Source organism: Echeneis naucrates, chromosome 22, assembly GCF_900963305.1.
Source record: "Echeneis naucrates chromosome 22, fEcheNa1.1, whole genome shotgun sequence".
Classification (NCBI taxonomy): Eukaryota; Metazoa; Chordata; class Actinopteri; order Carangiformes; family Echeneidae; genus Echeneis; species Echeneis naucrates.
In genome coordinates, this window is record NC_042532.1 from 12592389 (window position 1) to 12615640 (window position 23252).

A 23252-nucleotide genomic window follows, 5' to 3' on the forward strand; every position below is an offset into this window, starting at 1 on the left:
ATTTAATAAAAACAACAATTTACATATTGTCACCATCAGGTTGCTCATACTGATGAGCATAAAGGCATTTTGGAGCAACTGTGCAGCATTAGGTTTTTGCAAAATTAAAGCGGTTCCTCTCAAAGTATTTCACTAATATAAGTTTACATAATGTATATACAGCAGTAGTTATTGAACATGTTGAATACTGAAAAAGACAGCAAGGCTTGACTTAAGGAGCAGTAACACAGAAACTAAAAGAGTTAATATTTGATAAGGATATTTAAAATTCTCTCCATAAAACTTTCAGTAATTAAATATTTTTACAGTTCACAAGAAAAATAACCAACAGAATTCAATATTACTAATGGTTTTGAGCAGCCAGCAACAAGAGTCAACTTTTTTTCCCTTCGTCTTCTTTTTTTTTTTTTTTTTTAAACATAATTTCTGTTTACATTTTTGTTGCATTTAATGGCTGTAAATGATATTGGTGGATACAGTATTTACACTTAATTAGAGGTTTTCTTTTAGCTGGTCTAAAAGATAGTTGAAACCTGGCCCCCTACAATTTAGCCGTGCTTGATAAGGTCTTTTCCAACACTAGACAAAACAAACAATAATGGCTAAACGTGAAAAATACAGGCATTAGCTTCATACTTGTAAAAGCTGTACATAAACTGTGAGCGGCATCTTCCCACAGCACTCTCTGCCCCCCTGAGTCATGATGAATCCAACACTAGTGATGAATATGCACAGCTCTCCTGCTATAATCAAAGCATCTGATCACATCTCAGCTACAATATCTGCAAATAAAGTGTTATGTGCAAAGTTGAAGAAAAGAAGCTGCGTAGTCTTCATCTGCTGAATTTCCTAAAATATCTAAATTGGGGCTAGGGGCAAATGAATTAGGGTCCTGTATGATCATTTCCTGATGGAATTTAAGGACTCATTTACAAGCATTTAAAAAAAGACAACTAACTGCACGCCAGGACCACAGTAAACACCAAAAAATACCATGGCTGATTGTAATGCTTCTAAATTCCCCTCTACACACTTTACAGGTAGGTGAGAAAGACATCTCTGATCAAACACCTATAAGGAATCAAAAATGTAAACGTTTTACAAAAATAAAATCAGCCCATCATTTATGAGCTCAACATACAGTAGAAATAGCTGGCCTTATAAAAATATAGTGATTTCTTTTTCAACAGTTCTTGGAACGTTTGCAGGGTGTTGAGGTTGAGGGAAGGGCATGGTGGTTGAGGAAGCATGGCGGTGGGAGCGGGTGTGTCTGTGAGGGGTTGGGCTTATTGGATGAGTGGATGGAGGAAGGGAAGCCCCACAGTGACAGACTGTCCCTCTCAGTGCCGGCTGCAGCGACCACGAGCTGTCCTTAGTGGATGTTGAGGTTTCTAAAGTAGTCAAAGGTCGCCCCCAGCGCCCAGCTTGTCTCCACATTGTTCACCTTCTTGGCCAGCTGTTGAACAGAGTGAGAGGAGGGTTTCCATCAAAACAACAGAGAAGCAAACAGTTTGTGGCACTTACTGTCATGCAGATTGAAAACCGTACAATCCCTGTGAAATACTGCATAGATTTGCTCTGATTTGCTCACCTGCAGCACAGTGTTTTCCTTGAAGCCAAAGCCCTCCTTTAGCAGACAAGTGATATATGTCATATCCATGCAGAGGAAAGGGCTGATAGCGCGGTATTTGGTCATTTTGTTGCATACTGCAAACACAAAAAGCCACAGTTCCCAGACATGACATTAAGACGGGTTTCACATACCTCTGACAAAAGAAACATTTGTGGCATCAGACAATAGAGTCAAATTCCATCTATTGACCAAAAACACCTTTTCCTAGCCTGTCGCTACAGGATTAAAAGATGACCTTTCTGTTTTGTTTAGCTGAACAAACAGGGAGGTGTGAGGAGAACAGCTGAGTGTTAGCACAAGGCTGCAGCGGGGTGGCAGTGTTAAAGTGTGTGTGTGTGTGTGTGTGTTTGTTTCAGCAGGTGTGGTGTGGCTGTTAGGTGCCCTCCTGCCTTGGCCAGACAGATATCTTAAGCTCAGCTGCCAGCCCAGCCTGAGCTTGTTCCTCGAGACCTTGTGACAGTGATCTCACAATGAAAACAAGCTTATATAGCTATTCAGCCTAGTCCTGTTGGCTACATATCTGGTTCTACAGGACTGGACATTGTGGCAAATGTCACAAACTTGAAATGATAAGTCTGGTCTGTAGTGGTTCAACATACTGAAACGATTTAAAGTGATAACACTTACTTGATAATAGACTGCGTTTTTCTGCCTCCATAAGACATTTTAGCAAATAATCGGTTACATTTTACTGTATTAAAGTCTTACTTGATAGGATAAACCAGACAAATTTCACACCATAGTACAAAGTTTTTTGGACAAAAGTTAGTACTTTTTCTGTTTGCATGACCTTTCAGTGGTTGGCTGATACATTTATATATAATTGTTATGTAGAAAAAGTCAATTTTGATTATTGGTTTCATACACACTTTATTCAACTCTAGACATTAATCCAACATGCAACTCTTACCTTCCTTGGCTCGCTTCTTAAAATCCCTAACTTCAATTGCACCACCTCGACTGCCATCTGTGCAGAAAGAAATGTGCAATTTGAATATCTAGTTTGTGCAAAAGATGATAATTTGCAGGAAAGGTGACTCTTTGGTCGGTGCCCACTCACCGATGAGCCCAGACTCCACAGCTCTGTCGAAGTAGTATGAGAACGCATAGAAGATGCTGCTGCCCTTTACTTCATAAGGCTGGTGCACTATTCCTTTGATGACTTTCATCACCTCATAGTAGCACAGCTTATAGCCTGCATAGCCTGAGGAAAGACAAGGAAGACACAACAATGTGGCTTTGTAACGGAGCAATTTAACTTAATGATGAAACCTGTGAACAGTCACTTTGAAGTGCATGAAAAAAAATGCTGCAAGTGGAGGGCTGCTGTTTGAGGTCAGCCACACGGCGAAGCTGGGGTTCACCAAGGGAAGCCCCACAAGGACAAGTTTCACACAGCCCCATGATTGGCAAAGTTGTGTCAGCAGTTGTACCGGCAAAACCATGTGCTGACAAGAGCAGCAGTTAGCGCTGTCTATTTTTACCACATAATTGTGAGCGGTTCAGATCAAGCCGCTCGTTACACACACACACACAAAAAAAAAAACAACAGGGATAAGCCCAGCATCTTCTGGCTACTTGACTGTGGTATGGGAGTGACTGCCTTATTTGTGAAGTTAACTGACAGTTTTCTTTTCGTTTAAATACAAGGTTGACTGCAGTATAATTGTTCAAGAGGGAAAACAGAGAGCGAGAGAGAGAATGACAAAACATGCATTTGGCGCCAAGGTTACAGGAACTTCAGTGGGTAAATGTCCTCGTGTGAGACTGTATTATACTGTACTCTATTGTGTTCCAAAGCAAAGAAAGGCATGCATGGACTTCTGGATCCAAAGCACTGAGAAGACAATCAAAACCTCAGAGAACTTTTTGTCTTACCGTCTGGAATCCCGCTCACTTTGTAGGTGGTTCCTCCAAAAGTCACATCCTCTCTGAACTTTTTTGGGAGGCAAGAGCTAGTGAAGACTTTCCAATCTAGACCTGGGAAAACAATCAATGTCCAATGATTACATTTAGGGAAAAATAAGTGCATGTATAGGTGACAAAAGGCACTAGATACTCTACCATCAGCTCCTAGTGCTCCAAGAGTTGCCAGTCGAGCAGCGTACAGTCCATTTCCAAGGTAACTGCATAACAGTCACATACAATTATGGTAAGTTTTTTAGATCAATGTTTTACTCAAAGCTAATGAAAATGTATAACCTTTGTTATTTACCTGTGCGTGTAGAGTTGATATGTGTGATTAAACAAGTTGAATCTGGCAATGTAATTGCTGGGAGCAGACTGAATTGTTTTCTGTTAAATAAAAAGCGCTGATTTAGTCGCATATTTTTGCAACAACTTACAAATGGGTGTATTTACCAAATGAAACATTTGACTCACCTTTGACTTAGGAAGGAATGTGATTTGGGTAGATCCTCCACCCAAATCCAGGATCCCCACCGTCCTCCTTGTGTTGGAGTACAAGTGACCTATAGAAAAAAAGCACAAAGTCAAACTCATCACACTGGATGATGGAAACATATGGTAATTTGGATGTATTAGGAGTACATTAAACAACCTGTGAGACACTGTGTCTTTATCCACAGTTTTAGTGACACTGTGTTCCTTGTGAAAGCCACTAGTGTCAGACTGATGCATGCTTACAGATCATTTTGTTTAAAGCAGGAAACAGAAAAATACCTTAAGCTAAAGATTGTTGTTGTTGTTTAAAATAAATTTGTTGGTGCCATAGCTGTGTGAAAAATGCCAGGAAATGTGGCTTGTGTTTGCAACCTGTGCGGGGCCAGTGCTTCAACCTTATAACCACAGACAGGAGACGAGAGTCTTGTCTGCAGGACTTCTGTGTACACTGGAGCCTCAGATATGAGCCTCTTAACCACTAACACTACCATAGCAAAACACAAGCAATGTCTTACCCGTAAGGAAGTTCACTGTGACCCAGGCAAGCACTCCTAAAACAGCGCACAAGTGAAAAAGTGAGAATTAGTAAAAACCAGAGAAGTGAGTGGCCTGTGCTAAAGTTTCCCATTAAAACATATTTAAGCTGGTAATGACTTTTAGTCATGTTCGCCTTCATTAGGCTGATATTAAAGTACCAGTGCTGGTCCAACATGTGGGATTAAAGACTAGCCCTGGTAATTACAACTGTCTCAGATGTCAATTTATTGTACTCGTAAAGTGAGGATAATTGAATGGCACATAGTTATGATGAAACTCAACATAGTGAGGGTGTCTTGATGAGGGATGTGGAGGATAACACTAAATTATTGGGCGTGGGACATGGACTCGTGCTGGCATATCTATTTGTCTCAATGAGGCAATAACAGCAGACCTCTACTACAAACAATTATGAGAACAGCACTGTTTCATACAAATTCAGTGTATGAATCATTCAAAACACCAAGACAATACCTCAGCCAAAAGTCACCAAAATGATCATTGTTAGATGCCTACCTTCATTAGTTCCATTCATGAGAGAAACACTGTTGTTCGGCACAAAGAAGGGGGACTCGTCAAATACCTCTTGTACCTGTGGGGGACATGTCATCATTTTATTGTCATCAAACAAAACGACACAGCCAAATACTCTGTCTGTAGTCTGGAAGTTCTGTTTTAGACTGACGGATAGCGCAGCCGCAAGCATGGCTGGAACAGAAGCCGGCATTTAATACTTTAAATGACAAATATGGTTACTCCACACAACCCAACAACAGCTGTTTTTTTGCAACATGATAGCCACGAAATGGGCAGACTTGTTGCCTTCCCTTTTTTTCAGTGACACTTGTAGGCACTTAGTGGTTTCTCATCCCGTTCCTTGGCGGGACGGGTGACGTCTCTGCCAAACTGTCTGAGGGCAGAGAGAAAACGTGCCTCACCTCCTTAAGGAGAGCGCTGGCCTTGTCTTCAGGCAGCAGACGCAGACCCGCTGTGGCCTTCAGGACCACTGGGGTCCTCCTCCACTCCTCCTCTGGGACAGTCTTCTTGGCAATCTTCAGCAACTGCCGGATGGTGTTACCACCCTGCAGAAGACAAAATCAGTCAGGAACAAGGCAGCAGACTAAAAATTCGTGGTCAATCCAAAAACAACTGAGTGGAAGTGTGTGCGCATGTGATATTTCATAATCAAAATAATAAATGTATTAAAATCGAAGGGAGGTAAAAACAGCAGACAGGAGTGGGCATCAGCAGGAGGCATTATATGTAATTATAATGTGTTTACATCACATGAGCCCAACCCAAAGAAAATCCCAGTGGTTTGGCAGTTTGCAGACAGTGAGCAACTCCCTAATATACCTGATAATTAATAATGAGTGATGGTGTAAACATGTGTACATACCTCTTCAGGGTTGTCTTTGTAAGCAGACAGTCCAGGCTTCACGGCATGGTACATTTCATTGTCCAGAACAGGCAGCTCAACTGAAAGAGAAGTCAGCAGACAGACAGATCATAAACAAGAGGCATAACAGTATCACATTTAGGGACACACAAAACCCTTCAGTATATGTCATTGTATATTTTGCTGGGGTTTTTTTGTTTTGTTTTTCTTTTTTTTTTCCCCCTTGTTTTTTGCAGCACATGATAGTTAAACTGCATCACATCACCCACTTTCTGCCTCACAGGCTTCCTACACGGTTGAGTCAGACAGGCAAATTAAATGTCCACCTTGGTTACTTTTAGAAACCGTACTGCTCATGCAGTTTGCCGGTGCATGTTTGCCCTTCCACCACACAGTGAATGACCTAACAGCAGACAGACAGAGTGGGAGCCAGCTGCATGTCCAAAGCCCAAGGTACTGGCTTAGAGAGGGGAGGGAGGAGGGAAAGGAAGAAGAGAGTGAGAGAGAGAGGGACCAGATGGTGTGCACTTACCGGGGTCTTTCTGGATGAACTTATAGATGTGGATCCTGGTGCCAGTGCTCCCGGCGTCAAACATGATCCCGTGGAAAACCCGCGACGAGGCTTCGGGGACCGGCTGATAAACCTCAGGTGCAGGATGCACCACCTCGGGCACCGGGTGGAAAGCCCCCGGGATGGGGGGGATGACTTCGGGCGCCGGGTGGAAGACTTCGGGGATCTCGGGGTAGGTGGGCACGCCGGGCTGCGGGACTTCACGCACCGGGCTGGAGATCTCCGGGAGCAGGTTCTCCGTGTTGGCGGAGTGCTCCCGGTAGCGGTAGAAGTGCGGGATGTAACGGTGATGCCGGTAGTAGGTTGCCTCGGTCAGGAGGCTCCCGGCCAGAAGCCACAGGGATAAAGTGAGAAGCAGAGTCGGCGAGGTCATTGTTTGTCCCGTCCGCAGAGTCACAGGAGCAGGCGAGCTGAGGAGATGGAGCCCTGATGGATGCTGCAGGGAGAGGGAAGGAAAGGCCTGAGGAGAGAGCAGGGGGGCTGACACGGGCAGAGTGGATGCGATGCACACTCAGGACTGTCCTGCCATCTGTTTACAGTATTTAAAGACATAAGGGCTTGGCATGGGGCCACACTGAGGGCAGTCATCCACCAATCCTGTGGAGGTCCATCCCAGCTCCATCATGAGCCCCCCTCCCCCCACCACCCCTCCTGTGAGCTGAGCTGGAGACAGACTACCTGCCTACCAACAATTTTCCCATCTTTTTTTTTTTTTTTAAAAAGAGAAATATTTTTGGCTATGTTTTTCCCCTCCTCATCTTTACTGCTTATCCTGGAGCCAAAATGAAGAATGGAGTTTATAAAGCAAAGTCAAAATGAATGACTGTGACTGTGAATGGTTCACAGTGAAGAGATTCAGAAGAAAGGGTTTTAAAATACTTTTTATGAGCGTATTTAGGACTTGTATAGTAATTTGACTCTGAAATTCCCTCACGCTGCAACTCTTCGGGCTTTCACAACTTGACAAGTGCTCAAACTTGGCTTCTGCCTAAATTAGGGGTCATGTAGGTTTCTACTGAACAGCTTTGAAGAGTTTAAGAACTGAAAAAGGTAGTTTTCAAAGCAGCAAGTAAAATACTACACTTTCATATGTTCTTTCCTCAAGAATTTTGGAGTGAAACGCTGGTAAGTGTTGCTCTGTTTCAATATTTTGTGGTTTTGTAGGGAATAAATAAAATTAAGTAAACAAACAAAGTCAAACAGTGTTCAGCCAGAACTGCTACTGTACAAAAAGAGTTGTTTTATTATGCATCACCATTTACCCCCAAATCATGTTTGCAGGCTTGAATGAATCATGCATGTATCATAAAAAAAAAAAAAAAAATCTCTGAACCTCCTCTTTGTGATTCTGCAATAATCACCACATTAAATCCTCTGCAGCAGTTTCACCAACCTTAAAAAATGCAAATGCGACCTGTACTCCAGCTGGCATAAAAGTTAAAAGAATGTTAGCAATCATCTCACTCCCACTCATCCCTGTGTTAACCACAGGCTTTCCAAGCGAAAAATATTTGGGCAAGGCACGTTTCATGAGAGAATGCATGAAAAGCATGAGTGCCTGTTTCTTTGCTTTAGGTTGGTGGTTGGCAAAGCATCATATAAGCCATGATGTTGTGTATCAGTTAATGCTTTCTCATGTTTTAGTGCTTTACCTGCAGGATGCAGGGACCTCCAACAGCTGAGAAACACGGAGGCACATCAAGACCTTACTTGAACTGAGATTTGTACTGTGCTGTGGTATTTTTCACCCACTTTGTATCAACAGAAAGACGACAGAGATCTGAAACAGAAGGCGCTGGTGGTCTAGCAATTCAAGCATTGCTGGGGAACTGACCCAATCATGACCCTGACCCAATATGCGCTCACATGAGACACTAACCTCATGTAGCATTGGACAGCGGCAGAAAGCAAGCTTTCTGTCAGCCCATTGAAGAGTGTATGTTGAGGACAGAGGTCCTGTAGACCGGTTAGAAGAAAGCACAGGAAGTCCACAGAAAGGACAATGTGGGGAGGGTGGAGCTTGGAACCAGTGTCCACCCACCATGCCACTCCACTCCCAGGACACTCAACTGTGCAAAGCACTGTTCCAACGCTGTAATTTGAACTAAAAATAATGGACTTTCTTTACTCCTTCCTTTTTTCTAAATACTGTGGCTACTTTTTTCAATCCTGTGGCTCACCAGAATGGTCGTTTGCCCCTATCAAAGTATACACGTGCAGGACCTCTCTAGTGAAGCCGGTAGATAAATGTCTTGGTCTCATGTTACCAGTGACTATGTTACCAGTAATGTGACTAATAACATCTGTATAAAAAGATATAAATTATCTTAAAAACCTTTTTTCTTGGGTGTATGCACAATTGGAAATTGCTGTTGATTATTTTCTTGCTTGTACTGTTCAGACACACACCTTGGTAAATTTTGCAATTAATACGGATATCTTGCAGTGTTTGGACAGCTGCAGTCAACCTTAAGGCATTTGGTGCATGAATCATACTTTAGTTTCAAACTCACACCTTCTTTATTTTTCCACTATAATATGATGCAATAGGATCTCCAGATAACATGACTGGAATTTTCAATCTAACTGTAAACTTAGAAGAAAAAAAACAAAACAAAACAAAATCTACAAAAATGTAGGAATGTGCATTACTGTAAACTGTATGTAAACTGTCCCACTACACCATGACACAGCACATTAAAAGCACAATGTGTTGAACAAGAAGTAGTTTCAAGACAAGGTTTGGTATTCTGTTTCAAAGTAACTGAAACCGTAAAGCACAAGGAGGGACCCCAGCTTTGTAATCTACACTGTCCAATATATCATTAATATGCTGCAATGTTACCCTCAGGAATGTCATGTTTGTGGGTGTCCTACCCCAAAAAGTCCATTGAAGAGACCCAAACCTTGTCATTACAATTCCAGTGATAATGACAGCTTTGAAAAGCTCAGGGTTATTTCAGTTTTCTCTACTCACTGTCATAGTAATTACCTTTAAATTTAGTCTTCAAACTCTGTTCATGATGCCAGAGAGGAGAGCGACCCTATATGATTCAGTTTACAGTAGCTACACCCAACACTTTTGTGATATCCAGTTTTTTGTTTGAAGAATAATCTACACCGGGCACCCTAATGCCCCTGTAGAGACAAGATGATGGAGTAAAGTCGGTGGTTTGGAGTTTGAATTTTGACCTGAGCTAACTTTACATTGTTTCTTTTAGATCTGCTTCTTCGAAGATGTACGCCAACTGCATTTACGTTGACCTCAGTGGTTTTCCCATAACTACAGCACAAAACAACTGTGGGCATGGCAGCAAGATACACATAGTTCTTTTCGGGACAACATGGACAGTATTGCTGACAAGAGCCAATTGTATCTCATGTCATCATGTGGGAGGAGATCATGTGCAAACAGATCCTGTTTGATAGAGCCCAACAGGCTGTAATTACAAGACAAGTGACTAACACAGCTGTTCTGTATAAGTCTAAATGTTGTTGGGGAAGAAAAGACATCTATACCTTATGACAAGCCACAGTCATTGGTTGATTGATTTAAAGTTGGCTAATACATACCAATAAGGAGAAGAATGATCACTAAAACTGTTTAAATTAAGATTTTGGTAATCAAAGTTGGTTATACAATCCACATGTATTCTGAATTTTACATTCTGAGTCCATTAATTGAATAGCCATCTGACAGAAAAATAAATGCAAACCTCCATTTATAATTTAATTGAAACTGACAGAAAATTGTGATGTCACAATTTTTGTCTTTTGGTTGGACCTCACCTTGACCAATATTGATATATTTTGATAGCATCAAAGAGGTAGATTTTGATTTTAATCCCTGGAAAGGGAACAGTGCCACTATGTCATTACATTTGGGTACAGTACAGGACACTAACCAGTATATCAATATTGTTTGAGGGTTTTTTTTTAAGAGGTGAACTATGATATCTGAATTCCATTTAGCTGCTTTATCTTCTAGGTATTGGTACTTTGAATGCATTGTGAATATTATTATTATGTTAAATGTCCTATCCACCTATCAATGTGACCTGAAACACAAAAATCACATGTTAGACATATTAATTTACCTTTTGGGGAACTAAACATGTTGTGTTGTCATTGATGAACCAATGATGGTGTGTCACCATCAGTTCATGGGATCATTGAGTTGCCCTGCGGGAAATAATAATAATTATTATGAATTTTATTCCAGCTATCAAACCCCATTTAATTCTAACCGTGTTATATTGTGTCTCCAGTACGCAACAGGACACCGAGACACGCGACCTTTACCTGGCTCCCTCGTTTCCATGGCAACGGCAGCAGACAAACATCCACAGCACCGTCAGCGCGGCCATCAAACTCCTGCTGTCTGTGGCCTTTTAAACCCGAAAAACGGCAGCCATGGCGAAGAAGAAAGCTGCCAAAGCCAAGAGGGCCAAGCCTGGGTGAGTTCTGTTCAGCGATGTCGTCTTTGGGCCTTTCTGACGGCCGCCGCGGTGACGTTTGGCCTCCGTGTTTTGTCGCAGGAAAGGCAAGAAAGACGGGAAACAGGAGTCAAAGGCGGACAGGGAGTCGGACATGGAGAGGGCCAAGGCCGACGCCGCCCTGTGGGAGCTCAGGCTGCAAGTGACCGACCGGTCGCTGCAGCAGTACCGGGAGGCCTGCGGCAAGCTGGCCGGCCTCAACGACGAGCTCACCCGGCAGCTGTACCGCGCCGAGAAGGACGCCATGGACGTCAGCGCCTTCCTCCAGAGACAGGCCGACGGCAAAGAGGAGAAGGTTCGTCTTTAAAATGAGTGTGAATGTGTGCAAAGCGAGGGCCTCTGCCGCCGGGTGACAGGCCGCCTCTTTGTCCCGCCACAGATCAACAGGCTGCAGGAAAGCCTCAGAAGCCGAGAGGTGCTCGCCCGGGAGGAGCAAAACAAACTGGTGAGTTCGCTTTGAACACGCGGCCTCGCGACAAGAAACCCTCCGTTCACGGTGACCGACCGAGCGACCTGCAGCATCTGAGAAATGTGCTGCGCTGTGTTTTAACAGCTGTCCTGTGTGTAATTATGTTGACGTTTATTATGTAAGAAAACAACAACTAAACAAAGCCACCACCAAAAAGAAGAATAACCTCACATTCCGAGTAACATGGTTTAACGTTATTTTAATCCATGTCAGTGGCCACAGAAAACAAAAAAACAAACAAAAAGAAAAACATAATTTATAAGTCGTCGTGGGGAAAGACATTGGCTCTGTTCATTTGCTCACCATACCTCTCATGTGCACTGATTGAAACCGAGAAAACTTATTCAGTGACATGACACACCAATGCCCCTAAGTGTGACTAATTTTAAACTCACCTCATGCTTGTGAAGCTATCAAACTGACATGACAAAATTCAAGTGGCTTGACTAGACAAAAATGGTACAGAAGAAAGAAACAGAGCTTGTGCTTCTTTTTCTAGCAGCTGTTTTCAATCTCGCAGCTCTTACTTCATGCTGGTAAAAGAGTCCAATAAGCATCTGATGAAGAAATAAGAGGCATGGTCTGGACCAACTTGAAACATCCCTATTTTAGACATGTATGGAGCTGTCACATATGTCCACTCAGTAAAAAACTGTCCTGTGGTTGGCTCTGAAGATGGGAAATCAAGACATGTTGTTCATAGCCCCTCTCTCATTCTGAAGTGATATAATGGTTCATCTTGAAAATTGACTGAGCTCATGGAAACCACCCCATCAAAAGGGCAGGCAGAGAGGTTACAAATTTCCTTGCTTTTGTCTAAGGAGAAATGCAATGAAGCGTTTTAAATTGGGAGTTAGTCAGTGATCCATATCTCTAGTCTAAAAAGACTCTGCTGCTGCAGTTACTTCACAGCACTGGTACAAGAAGGCAGCATGCAACAGTAATCACTGTTAGATGGTGGATATATTTTTAAGCTCATGATTTGATAGACCGCAGAGAGTGAAAATTGCATATGATGCAAACCAACTTGTGTAAATACTGCAGATTGGTGCATTGATGTAGATGAACTTATACAGGGTTATCTGAAGAATAACGATTAGGCCTAAAGTTGTAATCAGATGGTTGATAACCTTTCATTTAGTCTTCATGTACATGTTTGTGGGTGCATGTTTTCCTAGTTTCTCATGACTTTGGTAACATTTGTCACATTTTTGCACAGACATGTTTTTCCACAGTAGCATCTTGAGGTATTTAGGCTGACTAATCTGTGCCTAAAGTTGGTCTCCAAAAGAATATGGATAACGTGAATTTAGGAGGGGGGGGGGGACATTTTTCTTAAAACTGATAGAAGCAGCATTTATGGGAACTTTGCAGAGGATCTAGTGCACAGATTAGTGGATACATTTTTACACTTTTGGTCTGCATTTAATATGTAGAAAGTGTCTCATTTTGTGCATCTAATTATAAGGTTGGCTTCAACAGGTTGACGATTACACACTTAAAATCAACGAGATGAAAGAACAGTTCCAAAAAAGATCCAGTGACTTTAACATGATCCAGGATGGAATGAAGAAAATTAAGGAGTTTCAGAAGAGAAAAGCCCAGATGGAGCAGGAGCTCAATGATGTGAGTGACATCAGGGGAAAAACATTCAGAGGATTAAATGTTGCCTATTAAAGATGGGTTATAGTTTTTGTCGGGGTGTTAAAATGGTAACAGTAACCATGAGTTTTTAATTTATAGATCAGAGAAAGAATGAGCATTGCTGAAAAGGAGCACAGGGAAAATCTAAACAAAATGGAGTACAAATTTTTCAAAGAAAAGGTAATGTTAAAAAGTAAAAAACCATCTAAAGTTTTCCCACTTTCATGTGGTAATGATACAATAAAACCAGCTGATGTGCTGTGTGAGTTTTATACATTTCCCGGCAGGCTCGCCTGGAGAGAGAAGCTGAGCAAAAGATAGCCCTGGTGGTGGACAAGGCCCACAATGAAGCCATTGTGTGAGTGTGTTTCAACAGTTACTTCACAATCTAATTTTATTCGTCAAACTACTCTTTGATGTGCTCAGCCTGCAAAGAAAAAATAATTTACTCGCATAAGTGTTTGTGTATAAATATATATATATATATATATAACCACAACTAATGTTATTTTCTTGACCTCACTGGTTCATCATGATCATTATAGTGTAGCCTGCATCACCTAAAGCCAAGGATCACATCCCCAGTTTCCCCAGAATGTCCTGAAGGGAGGAGAGTATAACGTGTGTGTAGAAGACCATAGTTTATTACGCTTGAGGCCATGGGATGTACATTTCACCTTTGCTATGTTTAGTTATTTTTTACAGCGCATACAACATCAACATTGATACTGGTGTGGTCCTGTAACTTTGGTGTTAGTGTTAGTAATTGATTTTGTTTTGAAGTCTCTCTCACACTCACATTGCCTTTGGAACATATGAACAGTGGCTCAGTTAATACAGTTTTCTGTGTAAGAACTGAGAAACTGAGAGCGAAAATGTGCAATATGCTCATATTTAAGGCCGTTACTATACTGACTAATAAGCAGTCTTAAAATATTATATAAAGCATTTGTTTTACCCTATTTGGGACACCCTGTCCAGGTCAAAATAAATCCAAACTGTGTACAAATGCTGTCAGGCACGAAATTAAGATTCATAGTGGTGTGTTCATAATTAGAGACAAATTTCCCAGTGGTCCATTTGTTTGCACTGTAAACTATTTAGGCAGTTGGACGATGCCTCGCGCTCTGTGTTCAAGGAGAATGTCCGTCTCAATGAAGCACTGAAATATCACATGAAGGAAGCAGAGGACCTGCAGAAATTGTCAGCATCACTGGCAAAGCAAAATGCCTCGCTGGCATTGGACAAGGTACGTTTGAACCATAACACAGCAAACAGCCCCCTCATTATTAGGCACCAGCAGTCCTTGGACAGAGAACATTCACCTCCATAGAGTCATTTCCAATCATTTTAGTTATGAAACACTTGTCAGATCTGTCCAGAGTATATTTCAGGTGGTTTTTCCCTTGTGTTGTTTACTTGTGCTGACCTTGTGTATTTTCCTTGTGGTCCTACCCTTCCCCCCACCTCCTGACTACTACCCAGCCTCTCAGTGGTCAGTGGTTGTGGTGAGTTTCCACTGGTGTATGGGTTCAAATTCAGTGGCTTCTCCTTCACAGGTTTTTGGCAATGATTCTCTAAAATAAATAAATATTGGGTACATTAATCTTACCGGTGATGATGACAGTCAATCAAGGTAGTAAACCCTCCTTGTTGATGCCTTGGCCACTCACTCAGCACAGACTTGCACTGAAATTATCATCTTTATGGGTCTGAAATTGAAAGGATTTATAAGTTAAGTTTCAAATCACCCATTTCACCATTATATTCTTCTCTTTGCTGACCTAGAACACGTTTGAGTTGATGGTAAAGAAGAATACAGCTCAGATGGAAGCTCAAAGAAATGAGCTATCCATATTAAGAGCCAAGGTGGTTTCCTTGGAGCAGGTGCTGAAGTTAAAGGCTGCGGAACCTAAGCAAGAGGAAAAGAAGGAGAACAAGGAGATCCTCATCAGAACACAGGCCAGCCAGGTAGAGTTGGAGAAGCTTCAGAAGGTGCTCACCATGAGAGAGAGAGAATTAAGGCACATCAAATGGCTATCGAGCACAATTGTGGAGCAGCGCACAGAGCTGGAGCAGTTCTTCCATGAATCACTTGCTCAGGTGAAGCAGGAAATAATTGCAGGCAGGCTGAAGTACAAAAAGGAGTCTCTTCAGGCTTATCGCTGCAAACTGAGAGAGGCCACAGCAGGAAAACTCAAGTTCCCACCAATCCGCACCTTCCATAAAAGCCCCCACAGTACCAACTCTGTCTATTCAGACATGGAGGCAGCTGCAACGTGGTAGGTCCTCTCATCATCATTTCCCTGACTTGTACAACTGTATGTTTTTGTAATATTAATTCCCGATGTTTATTAGTGCCAAGTCACCTGCTGCTCTTTCTCATCATGGTTCATCTTCATCCAGCCTATATGTGGAAAGGAAGTCTTGTTATAGCAGAGGTTGATATTTATTTTATTCTGGTTTTTTTTTTAGGGAATATAAACCAGGCAGCAAAGTTGACATCTCAGAGCTCACTTGGGAGCAACGGGAACAAGTGCTCAGGCTTCTGTTTGCTAAAATGAATGGACAAAAGGAGAGGTAATTCAACTCCTCAGTAACTGTTGTTTGACTGAAAAAAACTTGGTCTGGTTGATTCTTCACCACTCATTCACTTCACCCTGGGTAATTCATTAAAGTCCATTTGTAATTCTCCAAAATGAGCTGAAACTTCTGTATCAATTAACTCTGGAGAACAAAGCGAAGTGACACCGAGCAGTAGTTCAGGCTGAACCTCACGTGACTCCTCCCTCTTTCTAATGTCTTAAACAGCCATTTTCTCAGCAGAAGAGGATACCATAAAACTTCAGTTAGGCTTCAACCAATTTTCTTTTCCATCCAGCAGCTTAAAAAGAATGAAGAAAGAGTCTGGGCACAATAGTAAAAATAGGTCCAGCCACAGAGTCGTGTGCTTGGAAACAAACATCTGGTCACGTCGATTTGCTTTCAGCCTATTGGCCCCTCTTCATGTGCCCTAGCAGTTTATTTATTTTGTTCTTTGAAGACCTGTGGTCAAAGAGCAGATGGAAAAATGATTTCTATAAGGGATATGCAGGGGATCTGGACATGAAGGGGTATAGCAGGCAAGGCGAGATGTATATTCGTGTTAACGGTGGTCTGGCACCTAGTCTATCAGGATAACACAGAACATTTGGCAAGTTGGCACTCAGTTATTAGCATCCAAGTCTATTGGTCTCTTGTTGATCCAGAGTCACCCCTTTCCAAGTGAGTGAAGCCTGAGTGAAGATACACCGTGTGCTAAAACATGATTTGTCACAGAGATCTGCAATTAACTGCAACTCTGCACTTTCCTGATAGAAAAGTCAGCCACCAACCCACTCTGTCTGCCTGCTCTGAGGAGAAGAGCTTTATTTTACAGTAATGCTTTACAGTGATGCTGCCTGGTAAGACACTAAAGGAATGTACTACAAAAAAAGCTGTGCAATTATGAAGCCTGTGCAGATTTACTGGCTCCATGTTTGGCTGAGGAAGTATTGGCTGTGAGAACATTAGTGCCTACATGTGATTTATCAAGACAGCCACATTCCAGCATTGCATAATGATGACTGTCTTCCAGAATTAGAGAGGAGAGCTCCCCGGCGACCTTCATCACCCAGGCGCCCGAGTCCGTTCTGCCCTCGAATCCAAACAGCCTGCCGGATATGCACACCACATGACCTCTGTGTGGCTCCTACGTTGCACATCACCCTTTGGATTGTTTGCTTCTGTGCCCTTCCCACAGAATGTCACCCATGTGTGTATCAGAATACAAAATGATTGCTTGTGGTCATAAATATCTTACCGTGCATACATATTTTGCTTGTGAGAGCTGTCTTTTCATACATCCGAGTTGTGTCACAACACATTTGAGGTATCATTTCCCTCAATTCAAACAATACTGGCAGAAAAATGTCCCCCACATAAAACGCAAGATCTCTAAACAGTTGTTGCATAGTGAGAACAAAATGCCACAACAACCTTGACAACTGTATATTTCAGGAAGTGACATTCCCATACTGCCAAATCTGCATACAACTTTTCCAATTTTAAAATGTTGGCCAGAGTGGTATTACCTATAAGATTCTGTTTTTATATACTTATTACATACTTTTTATATAAAAATATTATGAACCATTCACAGGGAACAAATATGTGCCATGTAAATCTGTTTAGTGCATGGAACAGGCTTATTAGGGTGTTAGGGTTTAACAAACTGCAAAGCAGCATTGGAATGGAGTATTTAGCGTCCCATCGTAGGCATGGTAACTGCAGGACTTTTCAAGGTGGCATCCTCAGCTTTCCATTGTGAGGTTACAGTTTTGATCTGTGTGTAGAACTGGATGCCCTAGGCACAAAAAAAAATATTTACGTCAAACTGAGATTGGTAGGTTTGTGCTGTTATTGTTTGGGAGATACCTACTTGTTTTCCATAGAAGTTCATATCCCCTCTGAAGGAGCCTCTGGAACCAGTGAATGAGAACATGGGCAGTGGAACAGGGATGGGAACATTGACACCGATCTGCAGAAAACAAGTATTGTCCCTTTCATGTCTGTAAGCGTAAACTTTGTAGGGCAATCCCAGAATCCCAAATTGCTGGTATGAGTAAGATGTGCCTGATGAGAGTTGTGGTACATCTGTGCTGTTTAAAAAACAAGCTTACATGATCGCAACAAACACAGCTAAATCTGTGGCTTATATTTGCTGTTTTAAAAGCACACCATGCTCTTATGAAAGGGAAGAAAAACGAAAGAAAACATTTTGTTATGAAGGCGATATAGGCATGGCATGGTTGGTTGACAAGAGTTTGGACACACTAAGGCCTTTTGGCGAAGGTGCAAGGGGAGGGAAAAAAAAAAAAAAAAAAAGAGGGAAAAGTAGATGTTTGTTGCATCGAGGTTTGGAGAGGAGTATAGCACATGGCCTGCACAGCATTCCCCGACATGTGAACAGCAAACACAGGGCATAACTAGGCTCCACGGGCAAACAAACAGGGAAAAGATGGCCATATTTATGCTTTAACAGGATACTAGGAATCCCTTCTGAGCTTTATTTAATCTTTTACCTTCTCCAATAATACCTGGAATAATGCTTCTATGTCCCCATGTTTTCATTTAACAGATACATATTTGTTGTAGCTATTTGTAGTCTTGACTGGTGAGGAAGTCAAGGGAATGGGGGGTGTGTGCATTTAGGGTCAGGGGCAAACAAGGCTATACTTGACATGGAAAATCTTTTTTTTTTGTTTCTTTTTTTGTTTTTTTAAGAGGGCTGCGGTTTTCAAACAAAAATGTGATGTGCTCCCTGCTACAGAAGCTGTATAGACTTGACAGAGGGATGTGAATGTCTCCTTTCACCTGAATCAGAGGAACACATTTGGAGACTGCAGCCACTCACCTGGCCCACGTCCACATTGTGAGTGAATTTGCGTGCAGTGGCGCCGTTTGTGGTGAAGATAGCTGTCCCGTTGCCATAGGGGTTCTTGTTAATCAAACTGATGGCATCATCCAGGGTGTCTGCCTCGAGAACAACCAACACAGGCCCAAAGATTTCTTCAGTGTAGCACTTCATCTTCGGCTGCGGGAGCACAGAGGTTAACGCTCGCTGGTTTCTTCTTATGCTACTCTGATGGAAACAGTTATTGAGTGCATGAAATACTAGAACCACATACTGTGACGCTGCCAATGATGGTAGGAGCTACAAAGTTGCCATTCTCATAACCCTTAACTTTAACATTTCGGCCATCAAGGAGCAGCTTCGCTCCCTCGTCCACACCGCTCTGGATCAGACTGCAGACTCTCTCCTTGGCCTGAGGAGAGATCAGAGGCCCCACATCTGCACCAGGCTGGTCTCCTAGTGGGGCCCCAGAAACAACAAGCTATAAGGTTACATGCTGTGGCAGTCGCATCATGTGAGCACATCAAGGGCACTGACACCCAAATAGCCAGGCTGAGGAGAACCCAAAGGCACTCCCTCAAAAATGGATACTTATGGGTTTCCTGTGTACTAAACAAATTAGCGAACAAGGAGAATCATTCTCTATTTTGCTTCACTTCAGTTTTTCTTCTCAAAAGATTTGATGTTCACAACCGCTATTTAGGTCTAGTCCGCAGATCTGGCCACAAATTTGCAGCATGGCTGACTCAACAAGCCCAGCTGACTCCGATTTGAATTTACAACAGAGTAAAAGCCGAGAGGTGTGGTTATGGCGGCGTGGGTGGCCCCCAGATGACTATACCAAAGGTCCTCGAGGGGAGAAGGGGTTTTGAGAGGCAGGGGTGAAGGGTGCGGTTGACGGGGCGCAGCACCTGCATTCACACGCAGATTCTTGGAACGCTCCACCAGCTCCGGCAGCCAGTCCCTTGCCTGGCCTACCAGGATGGCTGTGGACAGAGCCATGCAGCGCTGTCCTGCTGCCCCGAACGCTGCACCAACGAGCTGGTTCAGAGTGTTCTCTTTGTTGGCATCAGGCATCACCACACCATGGTTCTTGGCTCCCTACAGGACATAAGAAGTGGTTAGCCTTCTGCAGCTTGATCTCTACTTTACTGAATGACTTTGTGACAGGTCAGAACGCAAAATAAGGGAATTAGAACAAAATGTTAACAGACTAAATTTGTTTCGTATTTTAGTCCATTTGAGAAATGCATAAAATTATCTAAAAACTAGATGGAAAACTGGAAAAAAAAAAAAAATTAAATCACACTGGATCTCCAGCAGCGACAGTGTTGTCTGTTTTGCATCTTCGATTTTCAACCACAGCGATCACAACAATCTGCAGACCAATGCCGCCACCTGCTGGACACTTACAGTGAGCTGCAGTCAAACTGTTTTATCACTTCATACTCACCATGTTTGACTGGACCCTCTTGCCATTTTTAGAGCCCCTCTCATAAATGTACTCCCCAGCTTGATTCGAACCAACAAAACTTATTGCCTTGATTTCTGGATGGTCACAGATGAAATTCACAGCTGTGGCAGAACGACAAAGAAATGTATTAAGGTAAATGACTTTCGTCGACCACAGAAATTAATAGCCACTGATGTGTAAATTATTGTGTAGCAACGCATTATAAAAGGAAATCATGCAACTAACCCTACAAATGCAATACTTAACAACTGTCAGCATTATGGATTGTTGAAGAATGCTGAAATGAACTTCCTCTTTCATACCATGATGAAGTAAACTTTCACTACATTTAGAGACAAATTCTTATCTCCTGGCAAAATGCAAAAGTAAGCATTCCTCTTTTTTGACAGATTTTGACATTGCTTACCCTGAAAAGTGTGGCTGATTTTTTATTTTTTTTTTAAGATGGATAAAGAAATATCTTCCTTTTACCTCTGTGGTATAACTTTTTAAATTAGTCGGTTGACTTTGCTGTCACAAAAAGAAGGAAAGCACTTAATACTTAGATTAGACATGCTGCATTCAGTAAATGAGAGGTAGTTAAAAAAAAAAAAAAAAAAATCACTGAATAAATTAACCATTTACAAAACAGTAACAGATCATTTTGTGTCAGCCAAGTAACTACCTAGTTGGCTTTTTCAGATTCTTCTTTATCTCCTTGAAATCATACAGTTACATCTCATACTGCCTTGCAGCTACACCTATGAGTAGGCCACAGATGTGTGTATATTCTGACATGCTCGGGCCGAAGGTAACAGAGATCAGTTCTGACCGGCATGTTGGCCGTGGATCACGTTGAGTGTCCCATCTGGTGCACCAGAATCCTGCAGCATCTTGGCCAGCAGCATGGCACAGGTTGGCACTCGCTCTGAAGGCTTCAGAAGGTAGGTGTTGCCACACACCATGGCCATAGGGAACATCCACAGAGGGATCATGGCGGGGAAGTTGAAGGGGGCAATGCCGGCACACACCCCAAGGGGGAGGCGGAAGGTGTAGGTGTCCATGTCCTTGGTGAGGGAGGGGAGGGTTTCACCAAGCATCAGAGAGGTGACGCTACAGGCATGCTCCACAACCTCTGCAGCCAAAGACACAAAGTGCACAACATGTTTGGCTCATGCAACCTTTGCAGATGTGTCAAACTGTAGTAATCCTCCTATTTCGAGAAAAAAAATAATGACAGCTGAAACAAAATGTGCAATAATTGCACTGCAGCAGCAATGTAGCGCTCATGGCCAAAGGGCTCATGAAGTAAGATGACCTTTGTTCTGGATTACTGCGATACATAAAAGCATAATTCATTGACCATTGTTCCAACCACAGAGTGTACATTACATGCAAACATTTACCTATATCCTTTGTTAACGTGTCACTATGGTCGAGATGAGTGACTTTAACTTACGCAATCCCCTGAACACATCCCCTTCTGCATCTGCAAGGGTCTTCCCCTGTTCAACTGTGATGGCCTTAGCAAGTTCTTTCTGAAACAGAGCCATCCACATCCTCCGTGTTCACCTTCAAGTTTGACATCAACTGGATCTATAAACTTGTATCAAATATAAACAGCAGGCTCTGAAGCCATGTTGAATTATTATTCAACATCACTCATTAAATATCAACTTGAGCAGCGCTGAGAAGGGTTTTTCAGTTGCACCTTCCACTTTCTGACTGTTTGACTTACAATGTTGTCCTTGATAAGCTGCTGATAGCGGAGAAAGACCTGCTGTCGAGCCAAGATGGACGTCTCAGACCATGAGCGAAAGGCTCGGGAGCACGAGTTCACTGCAGCCACCATCTCTTCTTGCGTGGCTTTGGGTACACGACTGATAACCTCATTGGTGGCCTACAGAAGGGTTAGGGTTAAAAAAAAAGGTGTGCCCATCAGGGGGATTCAGTTTACGACATCAATGCTGATGAGATTATATGTTTTTAAATGATCGGGGGGCTGTTTTAACCTAATAAAAGTTAGGTAATAACTTCAGCAGATGATTGGCTGAGACCTGTGGACTTTTATACACTTAGAGGTCAAAAATCATTAGAAATACATAACAGATTTCCACATGAAACACCTGTGTAAGTGTTTCTCATTGACTTGCAATGACAGACATTCAGTTATTACTTGGTGTTATGTGTTTTGTTTTTGTTTTTTCAATCATCCATCAACACCACTACATTAAAACTTTATAGGCAATATACCAAACCACAAATTTTAGAGTGGCAAGAGTCTGCAAGAATCAGCTTTATGATGTTGAATCACTGAAACCAGTTTAAGAGATCAGGAACTGTCATTCATCTTTAGGTAACAGGTGAAGCCTGAAACATGTCAGTGTCGTACCATACAGGAATATACCAGAAACACTAGATGTGCAGTTCAAAAGTGAAAGGAACGAGGGCTGCTCATTGACCCTGGTGAAGGTGAATACTTACAGGATTGTGAATATTCAGCCATTCAGAAGTCTTGGATTCAACACACTTCCCATCAATGAAGAGCTTTGTGGTGGGCTGCAAGGAGAGACCGTAACACATATCTCTAAGTATCCATCTACTATATGTAATGTAGACTGTAACAGAGGGCTGACAGTGTGCATTGTTCCAACTCACCACTGAGGAGGAGTAACACATGCGGCCAACGCTCAGTGGCACCTAAGAGAAGACACAGCCAGATCTCTGAAATCATCCAACGAACCCTGAAGCTGCAGCTTTGGTTCACCTATTTTATAAAAACGTTTGTTGCACAGAACCAGTTCTTTCCAGCTGCAGCTTAAAGGCCCACAAGATTAATGAGAAAATACAGTCTTGAGTTCTGAAGGGGCTTGAGGAGGACAAAGTCAAACGGGCTGCAGTGGACTGCAAGAACGACTGCATGTAGAGTTGATCTACTGAAGTTACTGCCATCTCACACTTTGTAAACAATGTCAGCTGTCAGACTCGCCTGTGTCGTTTGCAAGTGTGCACAGTTTGAAGTTTTGGAAACTTCCAAATCTTACCTTGGTCCTTAGCACCGATCTTAATGCTGTTGACGCCATGTTGGAAATGTTTAATGGAGCTGGGTCACCTAGGGCTGACCAGCTCGGTAAAAAGGACGTGAGTAGCAGAAGATAACATTCAGCTGACTGCCACATCAAGTATCACCGGTGGGCGGGCTCCGAGCAAAAC

General features: G+C 42.5%; 3 protein-coding genes across 3 annotated transcripts; 1 reads left to right on the forward strand and 2 right to left on the reverse strand.

The window, feature by feature from the left end:
- Window positions 1-355: 355 nt before the first annotated feature.
- Window positions 356-7047, reverse strand: entpd5a (ectonucleoside triphosphate diphosphohydrolase 5a). The gene is made up of 13 exons (XM_029493451.1): window positions 6505-7047; window positions 5973-6052; window positions 5512-5655; window positions 5090-5165; window positions 4552-4587; window positions 4016-4104; window positions 3849-3928; window positions 3698-3759; window positions 3512-3613; window positions 2694-2837; window positions 2544-2600; window positions 1592-1707; window positions 356-1456 (listed from the first exon to the last, which is right to left on the reverse strand). Exons 1-13 carry the CDS (start codon window positions 6914-6916, stop codon window positions 1373-1375), a joined length of 1482 nt encoding a protein of 493 aa, XP_029349311.1. The 5' UTR covers window positions 6917-7047; the 3' UTR covers window positions 356-1372.
- LOC115035565 (basal body-orientation factor 1-like) lies at window positions 6491-17005 on the forward strand. The gene is made up of 11 exons (XM_029493450.1): window positions 6491-7668; window positions 10812-11000; window positions 11082-11334; window positions 11419-11484; window positions 12991-13134; window positions 13252-13332; window positions 13440-13510; window positions 14257-14401; window positions 14941-15434; window positions 15628-15732; window positions 16769-17005. The coding sequence occupies exons 2-11, from the start codon at window positions 10957-10959 to the stop codon at window positions 16866-16868; spliced, it is 1503 nt and encodes a 500-aa protein (XP_029349310.1). The 5' UTR covers window positions 6491-7668; window positions 10812-10956; the 3' UTR covers window positions 16869-17005.
- Window positions 16568-23224, reverse strand: aldh6a1 (aldehyde dehydrogenase 6 family, member A1). Its single transcript, XM_029493449.1, has 12 exons — window positions 23084-23224; window positions 22698-22739; window positions 22524-22598; window positions 21778-21939; window positions 21499-21577; window positions 20872-21174; window positions 20040-20161; window positions 19498-19687; window positions 18861-19042; window positions 18587-18766; window positions 17612-17710; window positions 16568-17536 (listed from the first exon to the last, which is right to left on the reverse strand). Exons 1-12 carry the CDS (start codon window positions 23216-23218, stop codon window positions 17432-17434), a joined length of 1674 nt encoding a protein of 557 aa, XP_029349309.1. The 5' UTR covers window positions 23219-23224; the 3' UTR covers window positions 16568-17431.
- Between the last annotated feature and the right edge of the window lie 28 nt (window positions 23225-23252).

What these genes read in the sequence shown, in the direction of transcription:
- LOC115035565 (XM_029493450.1), top strand. Translation starts at nt 10,957, where the DNA reads ATGGCGAAGAAGAAAGCTGCCAAAGCCAAGAGGGCCAAGCCTGG. An exon ending in ACAAATTTTTCAAAGAAAAG is followed by an intron (nt 13,333 to 13,439) that starts GTAATGTTAAAA and finishes ATTTCCCGGCAG; the next exon opens with GCTCGCCTGGAGAGAGAAGC. An exon ending in ATGGAGGCAGCTGCAACGTG is followed by an intron (nt 15,435 to 15,627) that starts GTAGGTCCTCTC and finishes TTTTTTTTTTAG; the next exon opens with GGAATATAAACCAGGCAGCA.
- entpd5a (XM_029493451.1), bottom strand. Translation starts at nt 6,916, where the DNA reads ATGACCTCGCCGACTCTGCTTCTCACTTTATCCCTGTGGCTTCTGGCC. An exon ending in CATGAATGGAACTAATGAAG is followed by an intron (nt 4,588 to 5,089) that starts GTAGGCATCTAA and finishes GCGCTGTTTTAG; the next exon opens with GAGTGCTTGCCTGGGTCACA. An exon ending in TAAGAAGCGAGCCAAGGAAG is followed by an intron (nt 1,708 to 2,543) that starts GTAAGAGTTGCA and finishes TTGTGTTTGCAG; the next exon opens with TATGCAACAAAATGACCAAA.
- aldh6a1 (XM_029493449.1), bottom strand. Translation starts at nt 23,218, where the DNA reads ATGTGGCAGTCAGCTGAATGTTATCTTCTGCTACTCACGTCCTTTTTA. An exon ending in GAATCTGCGTGTGAATGCAG is followed by an intron (nt 19,043 to 19,497) that starts GTGCTGCGCCCC and finishes GGGCCCCACTAG; the next exon opens with GAGACCAGCCTGGTGCAGAT. An exon ending in TGAACTTCTATGGAAAACAA is followed by an intron (nt 17,537 to 17,611) that starts GTAGGTATCTCC and finishes TTTTGTGCCTAG; the next exon opens with GGCATCCAGTTCTACACACA.